General features: G+C 34.0%; 2 protein-coding genes and 1 long non-coding RNA gene across 3 annotated transcripts; 1 reads left to right on the top strand and 2 right to left on the bottom strand.

Annotated features, from left to right (window-relative positions):
- Positions 1–480: 480 nt before the first annotated feature.
- On the top strand, positions 481–4,622 carry LOC110917756 (formin-1-like). Its single transcript, XM_035985476.1, has 4 exons — positions 481–506; positions 3,208–3,636; positions 4,036–4,178; positions 4,255–4,622. Exons 1-4 carry the CDS (start codon positions 481–483, stop codon positions 4,398–4,400), a joined length of 744 nt encoding a protein of 247 aa, XP_035841369.1. The 3' UTR covers positions 4,401–4,622.
- Positions 4,623–6,570: 1,948 nt separating this feature from the next.
- On the bottom strand, positions 6,571–10,069 carry LOC110917231 (probable N-succinyldiaminopimelate aminotransferase DapC). The gene is made up of 2 exons (XM_022161822.2): positions 9,773–10,069; positions 6,571–7,969 (listed from the first exon to the last, which is right to left on the bottom strand). The coding sequence occupies exons 1-2, from the start codon at positions 9,974–9,976 to the stop codon at positions 6,818–6,820; spliced, it is 1,356 nt and encodes a 451-aa protein (XP_022017514.1). The 5' UTR covers positions 9,977–10,069; the 3' UTR covers positions 6,571–6,817.
- Positions 10,070–15,775: 5,706 nt separating this feature from the next.
- On the bottom strand, positions 15,776–16,901 carry LOC118488273. The gene is made up of 3 exons (XR_004884087.1): positions 16,791–16,901; positions 16,509–16,641; positions 15,776–16,325 (listed from the first exon to the last, which is right to left on the bottom strand). It is a non-coding gene; the product is annotated as an uncharacterized LOC118488273 (long non-coding RNA).
- Positions 16,902–24,144: the final 7,243 nt, after the last annotated feature.

Raw genomic sequence — 24,144 nt, 5'->3', positions numbered from 1 at the left:
ATGCGCGCAGGCCTAGAACATGCAACGACGTGACAGCTATGACAAGTACAATAGTATATATGATAGGCAGTGGCGGACCCAAGATTTTTTTTCCAATGGGGTCCATTTTTTTCGATGTTCAAAATTTTCATTTAAAAACGTTAAATTTTTTGGCTCGGTCCTCGTTTGGGCCGGGTCAAAGTGAGGTTTGAACTAGATTTAAAAAAAAAACAAGAAAATGAGTTATACAAGGATTGAACACATGACCTCTTATTGGTAAATATGGGGATTTACCACTACATCAGCTTTCCTTTGCATTCTATGATGTCCACCTAATTGTATTTATGGGGTTCTTTTACAATTCAATATACCGAATCTACTAATTTTTTTAAAAACATTGGGGTCCGGGGACCCCGACCCACTCTATGTGGGTCCGCCCCTGAATTGGCAGGTGTTGCAACCAATCAGCATGCGCAAGGCTTTGCCCAGACAACTCCCACGATGGCTAATCTTGGAGGAGACAAGAAGTACAAAATGACGGTGACGTGGAACCAATTAGGTTGCGTTGTTCATTGCTCCATGATCTCCACTCACAGCTAGTGACAGACTCGATAACAAGGACAATCGTCATGCCACGTGCCTCCTATCAATGTGCACATTCCAATCCTCTGCAAACACTAACGGTCGTGTCATAGGAGGCAAATAGGATATTCCTTGTTGGCGACGTCCGGCCCAAGGACCATCAGCCCATCTCTTTCTTCACGCTCTTCAGCTATAAATACCAGCCTTCAACCTCAGGTTTAAGGATCGGCTCTCTCAATCTCTTACTCTTAACACACACTCGTTTACTCTTATTAAACGATACTTATACTCACGCCGGAGGGTGGTTACATCTATAAATAACTTCTTATTAATCTCCACCCCTTGTTTTTGGAATTCCTTTCCTATTGAACCGATGTTTTTCCACACTTTGAATTGACTTTCGTTAACCGGGATCAACTCTCCTTTCCGCCTGGTTCCATGAGGAGAAAGAATTACCCTTGCCCATAACTGCTCGTCTTGGACTCAAGTCTCCACCACCATTTCAACAACAGCCCCATGTTTGCATTTTTAATACTCCCAACACCTAACCCACCAAGATTTTTAGACTAATTGAGTTGGAAATAACTTTTTTTTGAACAGCAAGGAACGACGTGCCAACCACTGTGACATCAGGCGTTGTGGGCAAGGTCGACTGCTCGACCGTCGTCAGCCCCTTGGCTCTCCCTAAATGCGCAAAAACCCGACCTCTACACGTCCGAAGGCACTACAGTGGAATAATCGGTAAAACCTCGCCTCTCATCCAAGTCGAACCGGCGCCACCCGTATTCGCTCTTCACCTGGATGCCGCAGAAAATAATGAGGAGAATGAAAATCGAGCCTGGGTCACAAGTAACGCCAATTTTTTTCCTAAACCACTCCACCACTACCTCATTGCCTGGAAATAACTTATTGACTCAGGGGGTAGGGGTGGTCATCGCTCATCACTCACTCACAACTTCCAATCAAGTTCCGCCATGTCATCAACAATTATTCCATCACTCACAACCTTTTTTAGTAGAAATGTCCATCACTCACCACCACACCCAACAATTTCCCTCATCACTCAATACCCCATCACGCGTGAAAAATACCACGCGTTATAAAAATGGAGCGTGATAGACGGAGGTGGCGGTGATGTTTTGTTATCTTCCACGCGTGAAACTATTCCATCACGGTGTAAATTTGCTCCACCCCGGGTCCCCTTATGGTTTTTCAAAAAACCAATAAGTTAAAAAAATGTTTGGCATTGATAAAAGTGTCTTTTGTCTTGGCTATTTGAAAATGAGTAAAAAATTGTTTTCCAAAAGCCACAAATACGTGGCTTTCTAAATGACTTTTGACTTTTTAAACATAAAATTACCAATCAACATCGTCTTTTAAAATAACAATTAAATATGAAAACTTACGTATCCTTTTTGATAATTTTACTTTTCTAACCACAAAAGTTAATCCAAACACTTTATAAAAACTCCTATAAAAACGTCATAAGTTATAAGACTATCCGCATCAGTGAAAGGCTATCCTTTCTACAAACAGCCTAATCAGCATGTCACATCAGCTTTTCACTTATTCTTCCCACAAACACTTTTTACCCACAACAATAACATATATATCCTTCTCACAAACAACCTTATATAAAAAAAAAGGACCCACCATTAGCCCATTCTTCACCATTCTTCCCCAAGAATTGTGAAGAATGAACACCCTCCATGTCATCCTCTACAACACTCACTAATCCATCCCTCTCATAAATGCCCTTCACATAGAAATGAACACCCTCTATGTCACCTACAAACATCCTTGATATGGATAGTCTAAGAACTTTAACAAAAAGAAAAACCACTTTTGAAGTTTTATAAGGATCCCAATCACCCTCTTAACCATTTTTTCCATCCGTTATTTTATTTTTTAACATAACCCCTCCCCAAAGGAAACTCCTCCTAATTCCTTCTAAAGTTTTGATTACCTTTGCTGACGCCTTGAAGAATGGGATAAGAAGTATGTGAAATAAATACATTTTTTGAACGAAAACTTTTATTAAAACCAAACTAGCAAGCTGCTAGCACAACAACTACAATGAGGGAAACAAAACAAACAATTACATAGCAAAGGTTTTTCATTTCACCCAATCTATACAATGCGATTTAGCCCGAGCCTTTATCCATAAATATATGACTGCTTTGATTTCGTCCAAAATGTTGTGTATCGATACCGGAACGTTTGAGAATATAGCTCTATTTTTGCTCTCCAAATACAACCATTACATAATTGGCTATTTTCACGGCCTTTTCTCCTTACTCGAGTATATAGCCAAGTTCTTTTGTGATCCCTAAAGATAATTACGACAACATAACCAAAGGTTATTGTTTGTTGATTACATAAACGTTTTTTACGGATATTTTTTTTAGATTCTTTAAGTTCACTAGCCAAAAGGTGTATGTTTCTTTTAGTGTCAAAACTGTATAAACCTGAATGTTTTTCAATTATTTTACAGAAGTTAGAAGTTCTCTTACGTGGTGTTTGTTTTTTTGCTAGAAGTACTTCACAACCTCTTATGCCTGCACCACGCAGACCACGCGCAGACGTTTGAGTCTGCAACGTATTTGTTTTTTAGAAGAGCTTTCATTAAAAAAACCTCTTCTAAAGGTCTTCCCCACACAGATGTGGCCTAGCCTCTTCAAAACTCTTCAAGCTCCACTTCTCAACCTGCACATCTTCAAACCTCAGAAACCCTAGCCCCATCTCCACTTCTCCAACAGAGATCTCACCTCCTCCGCTTCCCCCTCCACCTCCGCCACACCTCCGCCTCCCCTCCGCTACCCCCTCCACCTCCGCCACACCTCCGCTACCACCTCCACCTCCGCTACCACCTCCACCTCCGCTACCCCCTCCACCTCCGCTACCCCCTCCACCCCCGCCGCACCTCCGCTACCCCCTCCACCTCCGCCGCACCTCCGCTACCCCCTCCACCTCCGTCGTTCACCCATCTCCACCTCTGCCGTCGCGTTTTCCCCTCAACTGCTGCCTTCGTTCACCCATCTCCACCTCTGCCATCTCCGTCGACAAACTCCTCAGGTATGTTTTTTTTTTTTTCCAGAATTGAAGTTATTTTTTGTTTCAGATTATAAGTTCTATGTTTCTTTTTAGATTATAAGTTATATGTTTTTTCTGATCATATGTGGTTTAGGTTTAATTTCAAGGTTATTTGTTTGCACTTTTTCAGATTATATGTTTTTTTCAGCTAAAATTTGGTGCTAGTTTGCTTAATTTTGGTGTTAGTTTGCAGAATTTTGATGTTAATTTGCTGAATTTTGGTGTTAGTTTGCAGAATTTTGATGTTAATTTGCTGAATTTTGGTGTTACTTTGATAAATTTTTTATGTTACTTTGCTAAATTTTGGTGTTAGTTTGCTGATTTTTTATTGTTATTCATGCCTATTATTTGAGTAGTTTGCAGAAGTTAAAAAACAAACAGTCTTCTTCTTGCAGAGTGTAGAGGTTTGGTCCACCTCTTCTGGTTCAGATGTCTACAGATGTGGTCCGCAGACTGCAGACATTTTACCTCTGAAAAAACAAACAGCACCTTAATCTCTTATGAAAAGAAAAGGAAAGAAAAGTGTATGATATAATTAGGAGTTATTATAAGTATGTACTACTTGTCACAAATAACAACCACTCTCTTCTTCTTTTTTAGGTTTTGAAAAGATAAGGACGTGTACTTTGCAAGAATATGTGCCTCTCGAGTCTCCACTCTCGTATGCAGTATGCAGTGACGGATCCAGCCTTGTTTTGTGGGTTTACATAAACTCCCTCGGTTTGGAAATTGATGGAAAAAAGTAATGAAAATCTTGTATGATTTGAAAAAAAAAAAAACGAGCTAGAATCTACCAAAACAAACCCATTGAAAAAAGTTTCTGGATCCACTACTGCTCATATGCCCAATATCCCAATATTATGCTAATTCATAAGCCGCACTCCACGGTTGCCCATTAACATGAACAATATAAGATATACTCTTAAATTAAACATTTTAAGTTCTATAAGAGTTGATTTACTCAATCACACCTTATTGTTTTGTATCTACTAAATGTATTGAATATTAGCATTACATATATTATTAAATTGGGGGTATCTCATTCGTATAATGTGGTAAGAGTCGATAAACTCGCCAAAACAAAGTTATTGACCCACGTAGAGTAATCTTGTACACTTGATTTATTTTCAAGGATCATCCTACAACAGAATTGTATGTATCACCAAAATATAATTGTGATGAAATTGATCTAAATATTGATGGAACGGAAATTTAAAGTTAATGGTATATTATATTTCTTTTATTATGTTATGTAACCTTTTGAATTTCATCTGGAAGATCCTAAGGTTTTTAAAATAAGTTGGGATCCCATCGAGTTGAACATGCACGTGGGCTTTTAGCTATTTGTAGTCAAAGGTTGACCTAGAAAGTCTTTTTGAAACAGATATTGTTTAAATCTCAAATTGTTGGTAAAAGTTAGGTTTATTATCCATAAAATAAGATGTAGTGGATATAGAACGCATGTGATGTGTTTGATATGAAGAACTAGCTATAATATGAATACTTGTATGTTGACCAAATAAGTCCACTACAACCCATTCAAGATACTTTTAGGGTCACCGACCAAGTTTTCTGGCCATTTGAGTATTAAGAAAAGTTGCTCGTTAACCCTGGGCTTATAGCTCAGTGGTTATGGAAATGAGGGAAGACTTTTGACCGAAAGGTCTCAAGTTCGATTCCTGATCCACCCGGGTTTTACCGGCTTTGCATTGTCGTGCCCTCGGGCGGGTGCAGGGTCGGGTTTTCCCCGGAACTGGTGGCATGGTGGGCTAGGGGCTCCGTGCGTGCAGGTTGGGCTGCCGCGGGCTACCTTTCGGCCAATGGGTGCCGCGTACGGAGTACCCGGCGATTCTTATGTTGGACGTTCAAAAAAAAAAAAGAAAAGTTGCTCGTTGGTTAGGTTCACGGGTTGACCCAATCACAATATAATAATATTGTTTCTTTTTAATTTATTAATTTATTTTTATTACAAGCACTAAATTCCTTAAAACTTTAGTAATTTATTTTAGAAGTTTATCTAATCCTGATACAACCATTTTCTTATTATTATTATTATTATTATTATTATTATTATTATTATTATTATTATTATTATTATTATTATTATTATTATTATTATTATTATTCTTTTAACTTTTGATTTAGGGGCTGTTTGTCAACATCTGAATGGTTAAGTGCTGAACCAGTAAGATTTCTGAACCATTAAGTATTGAATCAGTAAGAGGTCTGAACCATTAAGAGCCTGTATAATATTTAACCGTTCAGAGGCAAATGTTTGACCAATTCAGATTAAAGGTCTTAACCATTCAGACTATGTATAATGCTTAACCATTCAGAGGCAAATGTTTGAACCATTCAGACATCTACTCGTGAAACAAACAGTCTGAACCATTAAGTGCTGAACCAGTAAGAGGTCTGAACCATTAAGAAGTAACAAACAGCCCCTTACTTTTAATGCAGTTGGTTCTTTATTTTTTTAACGGTCAACAAAATAAAAGGCCAGCTACTCTGGGTAACCCAATGATAAAAAGCGACCTCATAAGCCAGTGACCGCAGACAGGGTTGGGTAGCCCAAGCCCATCATCACCAGTTCCAAGGAAAACCCGCTGCTCGAAGACCCATTGCGATAAAACCTGGTTGGGATCGGATTTGAGCTTGAAACCTCTAGCCTCAAACCTAAATCTTCACTTCCCCTCCCTTGCTCATTGGCTAGTAGGTGCTATGATGTATCTTACTTTGAATGCAATTAGTGCTTTGATATATCTTACTAATAATGCGACACTAAAATGTGCACACAAGAATGAAACTAAACACACGTTTCATTATCTTTTCCAAGCCCTCATCCAACAAAACTCATATATTTTGCAACACCTTATTAATGTTCTACAGTCTATATACAATACTTGATGCAAAAACTGAAGAATCAAAGCTCAGACCAGACAAGATCAGAACCGGTTATGTCCGGTTTGATTCTCGGTTTTCAAAGCTTTATGAAACCAGTTCTTAGTCCAAGACCGAAACTATCAGGATCCAGAACACAATGTCTTCAGATTTTATTTAAAAGGAGTACAATGTAACCAAATACATAAATTAAACAGGGCAACACATAGACATAACATGAAGACATCACTACATACCCCTACCTCTTAATCGCCCGTAAGCATCACTTACGTGGGAGTCGCTCTTTCATTCTTGCAACAGCACTCCTAAGTGTCTCCTCATCTTTGCAAAAAGTAAACCTCACCAGATTCTTCCCCTCACTTGGGTCCAAATAAAACACGCTTGTCGGAATCGCTACAACACCAACTTCCTTAATCAAGTACTCACAAAACGCCACATCGTTAGGAAGCCCAAACGGGGTATGATCCACCACCACAAAGTAGGTCCCACTCGAGGGATAAACATTAAACCCGACACTCTTCAAACCCTCCACCAATATCTCCTTTTTCGCCTTGTAATCTTTCCTTAACTCCTCATAGTAAGAATCCGGGGCCCGTAAAGCCGCAGCAGCAGCATATTGCATAGGTGTCGAGGTGGCAAACGTGAGGTAAGAATGGGCTTGTTTAACACCCCAAATTAAGTGTGTTGGAGCTATGGCCCACCCGATTTTCCACCCCGTTAAAGAAAACGTTTTTCCTAACGAATTTAACGTCACGGTTCTCTCATACATCCCGGGGAGTGAAGCAATAGATATATGATCCATTTCGAACGATAATTTGTCGTAAACTTCGTCACTAAAGACTAAAACGTCGTTTTCGATGCATAATGATGCAATTTGATCAAGTTCTTCACGTGTAAACATTTTTCCCGTCGGGTTATGCGGAGTGTTCATGAGAATCGCGCGGGTATTTTTAGAAACTTTCGATTTTAGCTCTTCGATCGGAAGAGAGAAATCCGGAGGACGAAGGGTAATGCATGTAATTTTGGCACCCGCCATTGATAAAGTGGCTTCATAAGAATCATAAAACGGGGCGAAAACGATTACTTCGTCTCCGGGGTTAATTAACCCTAAAATAGTGGCGGCAATGGCTTCTGTGCAACCGGAAGTGACGGTTATTTCTTTTTCCGGGTTGACTGTGAGCCCGGTGTCTTTATGGAAGCGGTCTGCGATAGCTGAGTTGAGATCGGGGACACCGAATCCGCGGGCGTATTGGTTTTTTCCATCTTTTATAGCTTGAATGGCGACTTCTTTGACAAAATCGGGCCCGTCGAAATTGGGGAATCCTTGACCTAGGTTTATTGCTCCGTGTTCTATGGCGAGTGAACTCATTTGTGTGAAAATTGTGGTTTTGAATTTCTCTAAGCGTTTTGCGACCTGAGAAAATAACAGTAAGATAAATATGATCTATTTTCCACTTCTTTAATTCAAGAGACTTTTCATTGCATAAAAATGTCCTTTCTAATCATTTTATTTATAAATTAGGTCTCCTACGGTTTGTTTTTATTTTACAACTGATTATTCATTTCAAATGATTTAATTATCACATAATCACATTAAGAGGCCTAAATAACAATCCCTTGCATTTCATGCCAACCAAACAAGTGGGTCAATCACTTTAAATTTCATTCTAATTCACTTCAAAAATAAGTTCCCTATGACCATTCTATTCCTTCAAACCAAACGCAATCTAGGTTAGTGTAATTAACTGGAATTTAGAACATGGCATTATCTTTGAATACACATAAAGCAGGAATGAAAAAACCATGTGGTGAGCTCTCATGTGGTATTGTGGTTTCTACACTTAGTGAGGTGGAAACTTCACTCACACATTTTTATTCATAAGAATAATTTTTTTACAGACCTATATAATAGAGGAGGCTCAAAACTATTATTAGATATTGAGATGTAGAAAATATCGCTGATCATTGCACAACATTTTTGTTCCGCTCACCCAAATGATGTTTCAAGGCATGTATTTAAGATGATCTCGCGATCACTCTCATTTCAAAGAATATTGGCTTCTGTTCTGCAAAACTTTATACCAAGAATACATTCAAAGATCACCGAGCAAAAACAGTGTGACGTCAAACATACAGATTGAAAACCTAAACTGTCGGCTTTGTCCACGAAGAGCTCACGGTTTAGGTTTTCAATCTGTATTTTTGATGTCACACTGTTTTCGATTGGTGATCTTTGAATGTTTTCTTGGTATAAAGTTTTACATAAACTAATAGTCTTTGAAACGTGAATTGTACCAACTCTATCGCAAAACAAATAATCAGTTATGTTTGTAATTTTGTCATTTATCAAGTAATGAGGCCAACTATAATGTGAGATGAGAATCAACTTGAACACAAAAGTCAAATTGAATGACTATTAATTTAAGAATATGTAGGTATGGAATCACCAAAACAATCATTACATCCTAGGTTTAAAAAAGCGCGAAGCGCACAAAAGCGACAAGGTCTAAAATCAAAGCGCAAATAGCAAAAGCGAAGAGCTTTTCGTACGCGAGGCGCAAAGTGCCTATATATATTTTTTATATATATCCTATAGGTTTTTAGCATCCCTTACCCAAAATATATTTATAAATAAAGTTTAAATATGATTTAATGTATAAATCACTTAAATGTAAAACCATTTTAGCTACATGCATAACAGTTTAAAGCACAAATACACCTACTGTACAAGAAGTGCGCGCCTCGGTGGGATTTTTTTTTCCAAAAAAGCTTGCTTTTTGTACAGAGCTCGCCTTATTGTCACACAAGGCGCAGTTCTTTGTGCTTAAGGCGCGCTTTTTTAAACCAAGATGACGTCTCGGTTTGTTTTTATTAACCTTATTGATTCTTCCGAATACTACACTTTGCATAAGAATCCTTAATAATCAATTTTTAAGGTTTCAATCCAGTTGCTCAAAGCAAACCAAAATCCCCCAATGTTTCCATACCTAAACATTCATAGATCCAAAAATCCCCCAATTCAACTTCAGTACTCAAATCAAACTACTTCAAATTTCAATAACCCTAATTCCACCATTTCAAACACAATCGTTCGTTCATATACACAACCTAATTCAGTGAAAATTACTCCATCTCAAGCATGCACACGAGCAAACACAAATCCTATAATCGAGAATAAAATCAGTTGTCAATCAGGATTCAGGAACAAGGAGCAAACCTGTAAGGGATGCTGACGTGTGGATCCATCTTGAGCCATAGCAGAGGCTTGTTCTTCAACGGTGGAAGCAGTTGAAATTGACGCTGCCCTAAAAGATAGGCGGCGGAGGTTGTGGTGGTTAATTGGAGAAATGTGAGTCCAGTGTGAGGGTTTGTAAAGGGGGGTCCGAAGTGATGGTCTGATGAAGCACGATGGAAGAAGCATTTTAATGGTAAAGCGTCCAGGTGCGATGGATTCGACAAGGCATGATTCTGGCCTCTAGGAGGGTAGCGTTTGGGATGTTGATTCTTCCACGTGCTTTATTTTCATTTTGGGTATCTTTCGTAGAAGTAGTTGGTTGGTGTTAGGTGGCTGTATGTAAGCTGGTAAGTATAGCTTTTTAGATATATTCAAGTGTTTGAAAGAATAGGTTAGGCTTTTAATAAAATGTATAGTAAAAATATAAAATGTTCGGATGGTCTCTGTGGTTTGTAAAATAACACTTATAATCCGTAACTTTTGGAAATTACACTGTTGCTCCTATGGTTTGACAAGTTGTTACTCGGATAGTTCCTGGAATGGATGTCCGTTAGTTTTCACTGTTAACTCCATGTAAAATGACCAAAATGCCCTTAGTATTAAATAAAAACAATAGAAGTAAATACATTAAAAGAGTAAATTACGATTTTGGCCCCTGTGGTTATATCACTTTTACCCTATTAGCCCAAAATATGATTTTTTAACATTTGTGCCCCCATGGTCTCTATAACTAACTATTTTGGCCCCTGAGTCTAACTCAACCCCTTACCCTGGTTAATTATTTGGTACATGCAAGTCACACGAAGGATATATTTGTAATTTCTTCTCCCCCTTTAGTAACACCTATTAAAAACAATTTAATACCCACTTATCACCACAAAAATATATTCACATTATCAAGATAACTCTGTCCCCAAATCAAATCTTTGTGATGATATATTCACATTATCAAGATAAAGACATCTTAACTTTGTAAACTTTTGAACAAGTGTGGCGAGATTCGGGTTTTCAAGTCTTAGCGAACGAATTCCGTACGAGAATAATGAAGAAAGATCAAGAATTTCCAGCCTACTCAGCTGCGATAGTTCTCCAGGGATCTGACCTGAAAAATATGGATTCGACAAGTTTACAATTTTCAAACTTGCAAAACTGCCAAATCTCGAAGGAATCTGTGAGAAATTGAAGTTATTTGCAGCAAGACTCAGGCTTTCAAGATTCTGCAGATCAAAAAGAACACTGGAATCATTAATTCCAACCGAAATCGTTTCGTTGCTTAAATCCATATCGATAACTTGACCCGTTGTGCTGCAAGTTACACCCAACCAACTGCAGCAATATGTGACATTTGGGTTCCAAGAAACCAGCTTTGTTGCAAGTGAAGAATTGAAATAAAGATTGTTCTTTAACTGAATCAAGATCGATTGTTGGTCGCTTTGACATTGACCATAAACAAATAACAAGGTCAGGTAAAAGGGTATGAACAAGATGTGAAAAAAAAAAAGATAGGGTTTCATTGGAAACTAGAATTAGAGAGACTAGAATCAGATCACCATGTGTGAAATTAGGGTTTAAGAGGGAATGGTGAAGAAAATGAAATGATAAAGAAATGGCTAGGGTTTTGTTTATAAAGTCTGAAAAGGGGAGGAGAAATTACAAATATACCCATCATGTGACTTGCATGTGACAAATATTTAACCAGGGTAAGGGGTTGAGTTAGACTCAGGGGCCAAAATAGTTAGTTATAGAGACCATGGGGGCACAGATGTTAAAAAATCCTATTTTGAGCTAATAGGGTAAAAGTGATATAACCACAGGGGTCAAAATCATAATTTACTCTATATTAAAATTAAAAATGAGACCCACCAACCTTCTTATTCACCCTTTTAAGCCCTTGTATGTCTCTCTCTCTCTCTCACACACACATACACACTCACTCACCACCACCTGCCTCCACCACGTACCACCAGCCGCCATCAACATCAACATCTCCGTCACCTTAAGCACTTGTATGTCTCTCTCTCTCTCTCACGCACCATTCACCACCACCTACATCCACTACTTACCACTAGCCACCACCACCTGCAACTCCACCAACATCAACATCTTCGCCACCTTAACTCCCTCTTCCATCCCAGATCCCTTCATCCACCCCATTTAGAGAGAGAAATGACTAGAGAGATAGAGAGATCAGAGAGAGAGATGGAGACGCGAACATGGTGGTGGTGATGGGTTGCTAATGTTAACAATGGTAAATTCAGACGATTAAGGTACATGTTATCTCTTAGGGTTTCGAGTTTTGAGTTGAATTTGTAGATTTAGAACCGATTTAGGGTCAAATTTCCATTCATGTGTGAACATCATCCCAGGTCTGTTACGAAACAGGAACATGTTAGAGGAATCAAATTACACTCTTGGGGGAAAGGTGAAAGAACTTAAATCTGAGACAAGGAAGCTGAAAAAGATTTTGTTTTTGGGTTGGTTTTGTTTCATGGTATATCTGTTTATCTTTTAGGCGTTTGTAACTAGGAACTGTTGGTTGACTATCTATGTGATATGCATGTAATGCAGTTTTTGTATGTTATAAAATATGATGTTGATGTTGCAGGCAATGTTGGTTAAAAGAAAGACAAATGGTATGATTATAAAAAATGATCACCATCTGCAATTTGGTTAAAACCAAGTCATGGTATGTAATGGTATAAGCCGCATGGACATCAAACAAAGTCAAACTATGCACAAATGTACCTTTAAAACCTCATGTGGCAAAAACATGCCAATGTCCCATTCCCTGGTTCAAAAGACCAATATATTGCAACTTTGGCATATATAGCACTGACTTAACTGGATAATAACAACACAAAGTCAAAACACTTGGACCTAACAAAAGTAAAACCATGCACATGGAACTTAAACAACCTCCTGTGACCCATTCCCAAGTTTAAAAAACTTGCAAGTTGCAATATTGGTAAACACATGACAGACTTAACATGACATTAACCACAACACAAGGTCAATACACTTTGACCTAATACAAAAGTCAAACCATGCACATAATTTGCTGCAAATTAGACAGCTTATCCTTAATGATGTCTAACCCATGTTATGTAAACACATTGATAACTTTATAAAATTCTACATGCCTAGACAAGTCCAATACATCTTGATCACTAGTTAAGTCTTCAATACCATTATCTAAATCTATTTTCAGGATTTTGGAAATAAAAATATATGTGGTCACTAAAAGAGTAGCCCAACTCATCCATCATCTCTGAAATGTCATGAACTGAAAACCTATCTATGTCGATCATGTCCACAAAAGTTATCTTACCACCTTCGTATACACGACTTGGACTCTTGGTTAACTAACCACCTTATTGTAGCCTTATAGTGAATAAATGAGGCATCCCAACTGCAAATTTCAAATGTTGACTAGTTAGGATCATGCACATTACACTCGGTGTCTTGTATCATTAAAAAGATCAAGTTCAAGAACTTCCTCTCCACTTACTGTCTTTCGTATAAACCACGTCGGTCGTACTGGCTCCACTGTTGTGATCGTACACGCTCTGATTGTTGGTGAAGAAGATGATCGATGAGCAGAGTATGTGTGGGGAGTGTAATTTCTTTAACCTAAAGGTGTCGAACAACGTCGATGTTAAAAATGAGGGATTTGGGGGTGAAAAGGGGGGTTTTATATGGTGGGGTAGTTGGTAGGTGGATGGACATAAATGCCCTCACGTGCTAAGCACATGATTAGAGTTAACTTAAATTTCTAACCTGGTTTTGGGTAAAGGACGAAATATGCAACGCGTTTTCCAAATAAATAACAATAACTGTGACTGTAAAGGTCATGCATTGCAATCCACTACAAACATAAAGGACGAAAAGTGTAATTTACCCAATAAATAACTTGACAATGATTCTTATTTATTATTCTTTTAGGTCTTCGTCATCATCATCATCATACTCAGTAAATCCCACCAATAGCAAAGCTAAGATATGGTCTAAGGAGGGTAAGGTGTAGAGTGTAGACAGTCTTACCCTTACCCCGTAAAATAAGGAGGCTGCTTCCATTGAGACCCCCGACTCGATAATGGTTTTGCATCAAACCTTGGACATAAGGCACATAACACTCAACAATCGGGACAAAACCAATTAGTGTATGTACCATTTTGTCTTTCAGCTATCAACGCCACCACATGATGCATGATTAATTGTCCCTCGCTTTTAACGTTATTTTCACGAAATTAGTAAAACAACGTTAAAATTAGTGCACTTTCACTTTTGCCTCCCGATGACCCACACATATATACATTATGTACGCATACCGCAAGTGGGGCGTATTTACTATTCTTTCAGGTAAATTGATTTATTATATATAATCTTGTGCGTTCTTTTTTTATATAATTAACTAGGTTATAACCCGAAAATTTTCCGGGCAGGAAAATTTAATTTACAACAAATAAAAGTATAAAAATAACACTTTTAACATCTAAAGTATCATCTTTCCATTTTCTCCACCATAAATTTTTTATTCGGTTTCTTAAACTTTTTCTTGTTGTAAAGAGCCATAAAAACATACAAAAGCAAGAATGTATATTAATCATGTATATCTTTTTAGTATAACGGATTATTTTTTAAAAATTTATATACACGTATAGACAATACCTCATTGTCACTCTACACTCTAAATCAAACTATTTTGACCCGACTCATACCTATTCCCAACCTTGCCCCACCCACATCAGCTACAACAAAAAAAAAATTAACCAAAAAAATACATGTTTGGATTCTTATATTATGATACAATGACACCTACATCAGCTACAACAAAAAAGAAAACCAACTAACACTAATATATAAACATGGAAAAATGTAAACTATAAATCCAACCCAGATGGCTCAGTTCGTTAAAAAAAATAACCCGTGAAACATTAATATAAATTACTCAATGGAAAATACATGAGAATCTGTTGGTGAAGGTAAGATAGTTGGTGGCTATATAAATTAACAATCTAAATTCTATATAATTCTTTCCGTCTATAACATGAAGTATATAAATCAAATAATGTATTCAACATGTGAACACCTATGCAACCATCAACTAATTAAATGAGCAGTTAACCCACAATGACATTAAAGTTATAGTTTTCAATCATTTTTTTATGTAGACATTTAATTTAAGATCTATCTAAGATTGTGATTCGCTCGGTTCTCGATCATAATCTGCAGAAGAACAAACAATATCAACATTCAAAAACAAAAAAAAAATCAATTAATCTAACAAATCATTTTGCATTAATCACATGTGACTTCAATTTCCAATCGATTAAGCTCGAGTTTTAACAAATCCAAACCGTTGAACAACTTTATAAGATTGTTCATGTCTAAACTTGGCCTCACCGTAGACCCCCTACAACTTGTAGTACCCGAACCCCTACCTCCTCCACTTCCTCGGTCCTTGTAAGATCCCGAAAATGTCAACGGCGTCGTATACTACAATAGAAACACAAATTAAGATAGAAAACACAAAACAGTTATGTCGACGGCAAAAGCTATTTATATGAATAATTTTCTTATGAGTGACGATTTGGGACCTGTGGAAATTTCAAGCAGTTTGGAATCATTTACTTATACACTAACACTAAGATTAATGAAAGGGGCAAGTTGTAGTCCTATCACAAAACCGCACTATCAAATGAAGAAAAGTAACAAAATCATTTGACTTCTCTCACAAAAAAACGCAAACATAAATCAACTAAATAGCTTAAATTCCACAAATAATGCATGACTTCAAGAATCACACGATCTTATTCCAAAATCACACGATCTTCACAACCAAAGAAGTAATCTGCAAAAAAAAAAAAAAAAAACAAAAAAAACAAAAAAAAAACAAAAAAAAAATTAGTTGTCTGCTTAATTTGGGTCAGACTTTTAATGCTCTTAATTGAGTAGCATTTGAAGTAAATCAATCATTTTGCATTAATCACATGTGACTTCAATTTCCAATCGATTAAGCTCGAGTTTTAACAAATCCAAACCGTTGAACAACTTTATAAGATTGTTCATGTCTAAACTTGGCCTCACCGTAGACCCCCTACAACTTGTAGTACCCGAACCCCTACCTCCTCCACTTCCTCGGTCCTTGTGAGATCCCGAAAATGTCAACGGCGTCGTATACTACAATAGAAACACAAATTAAGATAGAAAACACAAAACAGTTATGTCGACGGCAAAAGCTATTTATATGAATAATTTTCTTATGAGTGACGATTTGGGACCTGTGGAAATTTCAAGCAGTTTGGAATCATTTACTTATACACTAACACTAAGATTAATGAAAGGGGCAAGTTGTAGTCCTATCACAAAACCGCACTATCAAATGAAGAAAAGTAACAAAATCATTTGACTTCTCTCACAAAAAAACGCAAACATAAATCAACTAAATAGCTTAAATTCCACAAATAATGCATGACTTCAAGAATCACACGATCTTATTCCAAAATCACACGATCTTCACAACCAAAGAAGTAATCTGCAAAAAAAAAAAAACAAAAAAAAACAAAAAAAAAATTAGTTGTCTGCTTAATTTGGGTCAGACTTTTAATGCTCTTAATTGAGTAGCATTTGAAGTAAATCAATCAATTCTACCGATCAATTTCTTCAAAATTTGAAACATTCACAACTAAAAAATATCATAAAAAATTATAAAACGTACCTGTTTAAGGTTACCTTTCGGTTATGACAACACTCTGAGGACTGGCTCAACTAACTCCATTTACCACGTTTAAACCAATCGCGGTTCCAATGATAATAGCAGCAAACTAAATCATTCATTTGACCATCTCCACCTCCAGTCAACATTTTTAGGAGCTAATTAGTCAGTATGTTTCTTAAAAATAAAATCTTTAGCAAGTAAAAAAATTGATCATGAATCCTAACAACTGAATCCAATTAACAAAACCATACAGTTGTCAACAACGTGGAAAAGAATAACAACCTGAGCTTCAAGTTTAGCAATATGAGCGATTAATGAACCATTATCCCTTCGTTTAATCGATTCTTCATCAAATCATGCTTCACAAAGACGAACTCTCAACATGTTATGATCTATTCCCATACCTGAAATAGATCAATGTATGCTGTCAGCAACTATCAAAACACAAAATCCTCAAAACATGAATCAAACTTGGCAAATAAAGAGCAAAGAAACAATACACATTAAATCGTTAAACATCACCAAAATCCTAAAATTTCAGATCAGATGGAGTTAATGAGCTAAGATGGAGACTGCTTACATGGACACTCGATCTGGTCGGTAATTGCACCTCCGATCAGATCAGAAAACTGCGTACTGAAATAGGGTCCTTGGAACCGAGGCGAGAGACGGAGAGCAGAGGTGAACACGCACTCATCACAAACGCGAGGAGGTATTTATATTTTTTTTATCTTTATGGTAGGTTCTATCATCTTGATTTAAACCATATTTCAACAAAAGCTCAAATGTAATCCCCTAGGTAACCCAGCGGACCTAAAAACCCAAAATCTCAAGTCACTGAGTCCAAATAAAGCTTAGATAGCAAAGTTTAAAATATCCAATTGAATAAAGTGGGAGAAAGATCAAAACTCAAAATAAACCATACCTTTCACTTTATAACTCAAATAAAACAATATATTAAACTACCTAGAAATCTTGACACGTACCCAACAAAAATGGTAGAATCATCCACTTGAGCCACCACTTGATTAGTAAATCACCCTAGCCACACCATTAAGTAAAAAGTTAATAATAATAATAATAATAATAATCAATCTTTATGCACCAAATGCCAACCAAATGCTGAAAAACACATTGTTTATTAACGTTATAAATTGTTCAATAATGTTTTTATAATTGAATATCGTTTGAATATATACCTTTTGTCTTTTCTCAAGACGATATAAGAAGTGTCCTAATGCGAAGAGTGATACATATGACCAAGAATCAAACGGTGTTCATAAGCATACCTCTAAGAATACTTCTCCCTTCGTTTCTTCTCTATGGAAAATTTATAAGCTTACTGAAACACTATTAGTTTGCCTCTGGTCGTGTTCACTTGCAAAAAAAATAATCAAATAATAAACAAATAAAAAAAATACCTGACTCATAAAAAGAAACAAACAAAAGTCCAGTTACAACATCCCATTTGCTTTCAAGAAAGATAAAAAAATAGATGAAGGATTTATATCCAAGTGATACCTCAACTGAAGGATTTACTTTAAAGAAAGCAAAACACCTATTGCCAAAAAAGGTAGAATGTTTTAATTAACGTAGATCTAAACTGAAAACCTAAACTCCAAACCTTTTATTTCCAAACCCTTTTAATTCTAACCGAATTAAACATATTGAACAACAAAAAAATGGAAGATTTACAATAATGATTGACTTCAAAATTTAAATTTAAAATAACGATTGACTTCAAAATTTAAAATTTGAATTCTGAAAATTAAATCACTAACATCCAATCCCGTAAATTAAGCAAACTTATTAGGAAAGTCTAACTTTGTCAAACAAAATTGCTCTACTATTTATTTATAGAAAGAGATACCTTAATTTAGGAAAACCATATAATACTAAAATTTAAGAAAATAACGAAATCTTTGATGGGTTGTAATTAATACATATTAAAACAGTATAAAATTTATTAGAAACAACCCAAATATTAAAATTTTAAAAAATATCATAGTTAGATTTGCAAAAAAAAAAAAATACAAAATTATACACATCAGCATAAACAATGAAACCTAAAATTATACCGAAAAAATAAATAAAAAATTAAATAAAGCAAATTCGTTGTAAACAATGAATCATAGTTAGATTCCTTGTAAGGTGGTTGTTCTCCCCATATTAATGAAGCAATTTCATTAGGTATTTCCTATCAGTGAAAACAAAAAAAAAAATAAATAAAAAATCAAATACATAAGTCTAAATACAATATTTTAGTAATCATAAAACCAATAAACATACCAAAAAAATAGGATCATCGTCCTCAATCAGCTTTAAGAATGAAGGACTGTTTTTACTCAAATCCATACTTGCAAATTAAATGTGAATGGTTTTAAACACGTAAAAACGATAAATTATTTATAGAAATAAACTCATAATAGCGGGAAAACATATAAAACCGAAACAAACAAAAAAAGGTTTCAAAAAACGTAACACCATTTATTTATAGAAATAGAAACCTTAAGTTTGGAAAATTATCATACTAAAAATAAATCACTAACGAAATTTAAATTTGCTCAAAATTTTAAATTTCAAATTTGAATTCCGGAAATAGAAATAGAAATAGAAACCTTAATTCCGGAAAATTATCATACTAAAAATAAATCACTAAAATTTAAATTTGAGGTTTCAAAAATAAATCACTAACGAAATTTAAAATTGCTCAAATTTTTAAATTTAAAATTTGAATTCCGGAAATAGAAATAGAAACCTTAATTCCGAAAAATTATCATACTAAAAATAAATCACTAACGAAATTTAATATTGCTCAAAATTTAAAATTTAAAGTTTGAATTCCGGAAATAGAAATAGAAACCTTAAAATTTTAAATTTGAGGTTTCGAAAAACGTAACACCATTTATTTATAGAAATAGAAACCTTAATTCCAGAAAATTATCATACTAAAAATAAACACTAACGAAATTTAAAATTGCTCAAAATTTTAAATTTAAAATTTAAAATAGAAACCTCAAAATTTAAAATTTGAATTCTGAAAATTAAATCACTAACATCCAATCCCGTAAATTATCATACTAAAAATTATCATACTAAAAATAAATCACCATTTATTTATAGAAATAGAAACCTTAATTCCAGAAAATTATCATACTAAAAATAAAAAACTAAAATTTAAATTTGAGTTTTCAAAAATAAATCACTAACGAAATTTAAAATTGCTCAAAATTTTAAATTTAATATTTGAATTCCGGAAATAGAAATAAAAACCTTAATTCCGAAAAATTAGCATACTAAAAATAAATCACTAACGAAATTTAAAATTGCTCAAAATTTTAAATTTAAAATTTGAATTACGGAAATAGAAATAGAAAACTTAAAATTTTAAATTTGAGGTTTCAAAAAACGTAACACCATTTATTTATAGAAATAGAAACCTTAATTCCGGAAAATTATCATACTAAAAATAAATCACTAACGAAATTTAAAATTGCTCAAAATTTTAAATTTAAAATAGAAACCTCAAAATTTAAAATTTAAAATTTAAAATTTAAAATTTGAATTCTGAAAATTAAATCACTAACATCCAATCGCGTAAATTATCATACTAAAAATTATCATACTAAAAATAAATCACCATTTATTTATAGAAATAGAAACCTTAATTCCGGAAAATTATCATACTAAAAGTAAATCACTAAAATTTAAATTTGAGGTTTCAAAAATAAATCACCAACGAAATTTAAAATTGCTCAAAATTTTAAATTTAAAATTTGAATTCCGGAAATAGAAATAGAAACCTTAATTCCGAAAAATTATCATACTGAAATAAATCACTAACGAAATTTAAAATTGCTCAAAATTTTAAATTTAAAATTTGAATTCCGAAAATAGAAATAGAAAGCTTAAAATTTTAAATTTGGGGTTTCAAAAAACGTAACACCATTTATTTATAGAAATAGAAACCTTAATTCTGAAAAATTATCATACTAAAAATAAATCACTAACGAAATTTAAAATTGCTCAAAATTTTAAATTTAAAATTTAAAATAGAAACCTCAAAATTTAAAATTTAAAATTTCAATTCTGAATAATAAATCATTAACATCCAAACCCGTAAATTATCATATTAAAATAAATCACCATTTATTTATAGAAATAGAAACCTTAATTCCGGAAAATAATCATACTAAAAATAAATCACTAAAATTTAAATTTGAGGTTTCAAAAATAAATCACTAACGAAATTTAAAGATGCTCAAAATTTTAAATTTATAATTTGAATTCCGGAAATGGAAATAGAAATCTTAATTTCGGAAAATTATCATACTAAAAATAAATCACTAACGAAATTTAAAATTGCTCAAGATTTTAAATTTTAAATTTGAATTCCGGAAATAGAAATAGAAACTTTAAAATTTTAAATTTGAGGTTTCAAAAAACGTAACACCATTTATTTATAGAAATAGAAACTTTAATTCCGGAAAATTATCATACTAAAAATAAATCACTAACGAAATTTAAAATTGCTCAAAATTTTAAATTTAAAATTTAAAATAGAAACCTCAAAATTTAAAATTTAAAATTTGAATTCTGAAAATTAAATCACTAACATCCAATCACGTAAATTATCATACAAAAAATTATCATACTAAAAATAAATCACCATTTATTTATAGAAATAGAAACCTTAATTCCGGAAAATTATCATACTAAAAATAAATCACCATTTATTTATAGAAATAGAAACCTTAATTCCGGAAAATTATCATACTAAAAATAAATCACTAAAATTTAAATTTGAGGTTTCAAAAATAAATCACTAACGAAATTTGTAATTGCTCAAAATTTAAAATTTAAAATTTGAATTCCGGAAATGGAAATAGAAACCTTAATTCCGAAAAATTATCATACTAAAAATAAATCACTAACGAAATTTAAAATTGCTCAAAATTTTAAATTTAAAATTTGAATTCGGGAAATAGAAATAGAAACCTTAAAATTTTATATTTGAGGTTTCAAAAAACGTAATACCATTTATTTATTGAAATAGAAACCTTAATTCCGGAAAATTATCATACTAAAAATAAATCACTAACAAAATTTAAAACTGCTCAAAATTTTAAATTTAGAATTTAAAATTTAAAATTTAAAATTTGAATTCTGAAAATTAAATCACTAACATCCAATCCCGTAAATTATCATACTAAAAATAAATCACTATTTATTTATAGAAATAGAAACCTTAATCCCGGAAAATTATTATACTAAAAATAAAGGAAATAACAAAATCTTTAATGGATTCATAATTAATACAATACAAAATTTCTTACTAAGAAAACAAAGACATTCAAATTTTAAAAAATATCATAGTTTGATTTTCAAAAATAAAAAATAATAAAAATAACTAAAAAATTATACAGATTAGCATAAACGATTTAACCTATAACAATTATCGGATCAAAAAACACCAAAACAACCATAAAATTAAACTTACCTCTTCAGTTCGACGAAGATTTAGAGTCCGGCAGTTGCATAAAATTTAGGGTTTCTCATGAAAAAACAAAAACCAAAATAAAAAAATCACTAACAACATCACTCTTTGAAGACATCAAGAATAGATCCATTCATAAGATTAGAATCAGAGAATTAAAATCACCATCAACAACAAAAAAATTACCGAAAAATGATAAAAAAGTGCGATTAAGCATTTACAATACATAACAATCTAATATAATTTACATACCTGCAAAATAAGTGGAATGATCTACCAAAAAAAAGAACAACAATAATCATTAGCATTTTGCGAATGGGCTTTGACCAAAAACAACCTACTATATGATCGAAGAAGAAAAATAAAGAGTATTTCGCTGCGATCATGTAGTTTACCTTTGATTTGTGACGGATTCTTGCTTTAAGTTTATGATAGGAGAAGGTAGGTAGAAGAGAGAGAACAGAGAGAAAGAACTTGTTTGTAGGAAGATGTTTATAAAGAATAATTGAGTCAAAATAATAAATAGGATCCATATTCAAAATGGGTTTTTTGGAAAACCGGAATAAACCGACCCAAACAATTCGGATCCCGCGTGGAAGTAAGTTTTGGTTTGTGTTTTGTGAATTTCATTTGTTTATAGAGAAAATAGATGAATTCCCTCCCAAAATCACCTCTACTCAACCAATGGATGCCACATAAGCAAAATGGCTCCATCATTCAAAGACAAATGGCCCAAATCATCTCATTTATTAATATATATAGATGTGTAAAAAAACAGATATTTGTATTTCACATGATTGGTTTATGGTTTGATGGGTATTATGTCCCGACTTTGATGGTGGTTTACAATGGTATACAAGTTCTTTGGTGGTGAATGGTGATTTTCTTTGGTATACGGCTTGTACAAGACTTGTAGAGATTGTAATATTCTTCATTATATTTTATTTTAAGCATATATACTTTTAACATAAGACTATGTTATGAGGCTTCACTGGGGTTTTAACAAAAAAAAAAAAAAAAAAGCTTTGACACATGACGCCATATGAACACACTTGTTTTTTCACCCCCTCCATTCATCTAGCCCCCGTCACGCTTACCCATGAAATGCAACTCTCCTTTTCTCATTGCTCAAGCCTGCGGTTAGCCCGACGCCCTTGCCACACGCCCCTTTCCGCACCTAGGCGTGTCATTGTTCACGCCCCTAACATGAGCTACGTGGCACCAAAGACGCCCCTTCCACGCCCCATAACACCCGGTATAATATGTTCATCATGCTAAATTATCTTTAATTTCAAAATGTGTGTTCAATACTAGTTTAATGCATATACTTTCCTCATTTTAGTGATCATTTTCATATATTATTATACTGGTACTTATCATCAAGCTACGAAACTCAAGTGTTCAATGATAGAGAAAATTAGACGGATATTCGGATAGGGATCAGGATCGGGTATGAAATTAGTTTATTTCCTGCAGATATGGGAAAGACATGGTATTAGATGATACCCTATCTGAGTACCCAAAAAATGCATACATGTTTATCCCGACTCATACCCACTTGTAAACACTTTCATATTGTAAATTTCCTCCATAAGATAATAGTGATTCAATAACTTTCTAGCTTTTATATTTCTAACACACTAGGGTAATAAATATATGTAACAAGCAAAATTTTCTAGCTTTTATATTTCTAACACACTTGGGTAATAAAAATTTGTAACAAGCAAAATAGTAGAAAATATATTTAGGAATTCCAACAAGTAAATTTTTAACAATGTTACCCGACGGGTAATGTGTATTGGACTATTGGGTACCTAACAGGTTTGGCATCTATTTCGAAAAAGATTCATCTGAATACTTATGTATTGTTAGAATAGCAAGCAAAGAGAAGCAGATTACCAAACAGAAGTAACTACAATATTAGCAAAGGTTATAACTGTGACTGCACTAAACCTGAGATGAAAACTGACCGAACCAAAAACTGAACTGAATATGAAAAATAACAGAACTGAAAACCAAACCAACATTAACCAGTCACTCTCAAACCAAACCATAAACCGATAAGTACCTAACTACCTTGATTTATATGCCAGCAACAAGCTTTACCTGCTTCCACTATTAGCACCCTTCAATTGTTCA

The sequence above is a fragment of the Helianthus annuus genome, chromosome 16, assembly GCF_002127325.2.
Source record: "Helianthus annuus cultivar XRQ/B chromosome 16, HanXRQr2.0-SUNRISE, whole genome shotgun sequence".
NCBI lineage: Eukaryota > Viridiplantae > Streptophyta > Magnoliopsida > Asterales > Asteraceae > Helianthus > Helianthus annuus.
The sequence above is the reverse complement of the archived record's forward strand: the minus strand, read 5'-3'. Positions and strand labels throughout refer to the sequence as shown.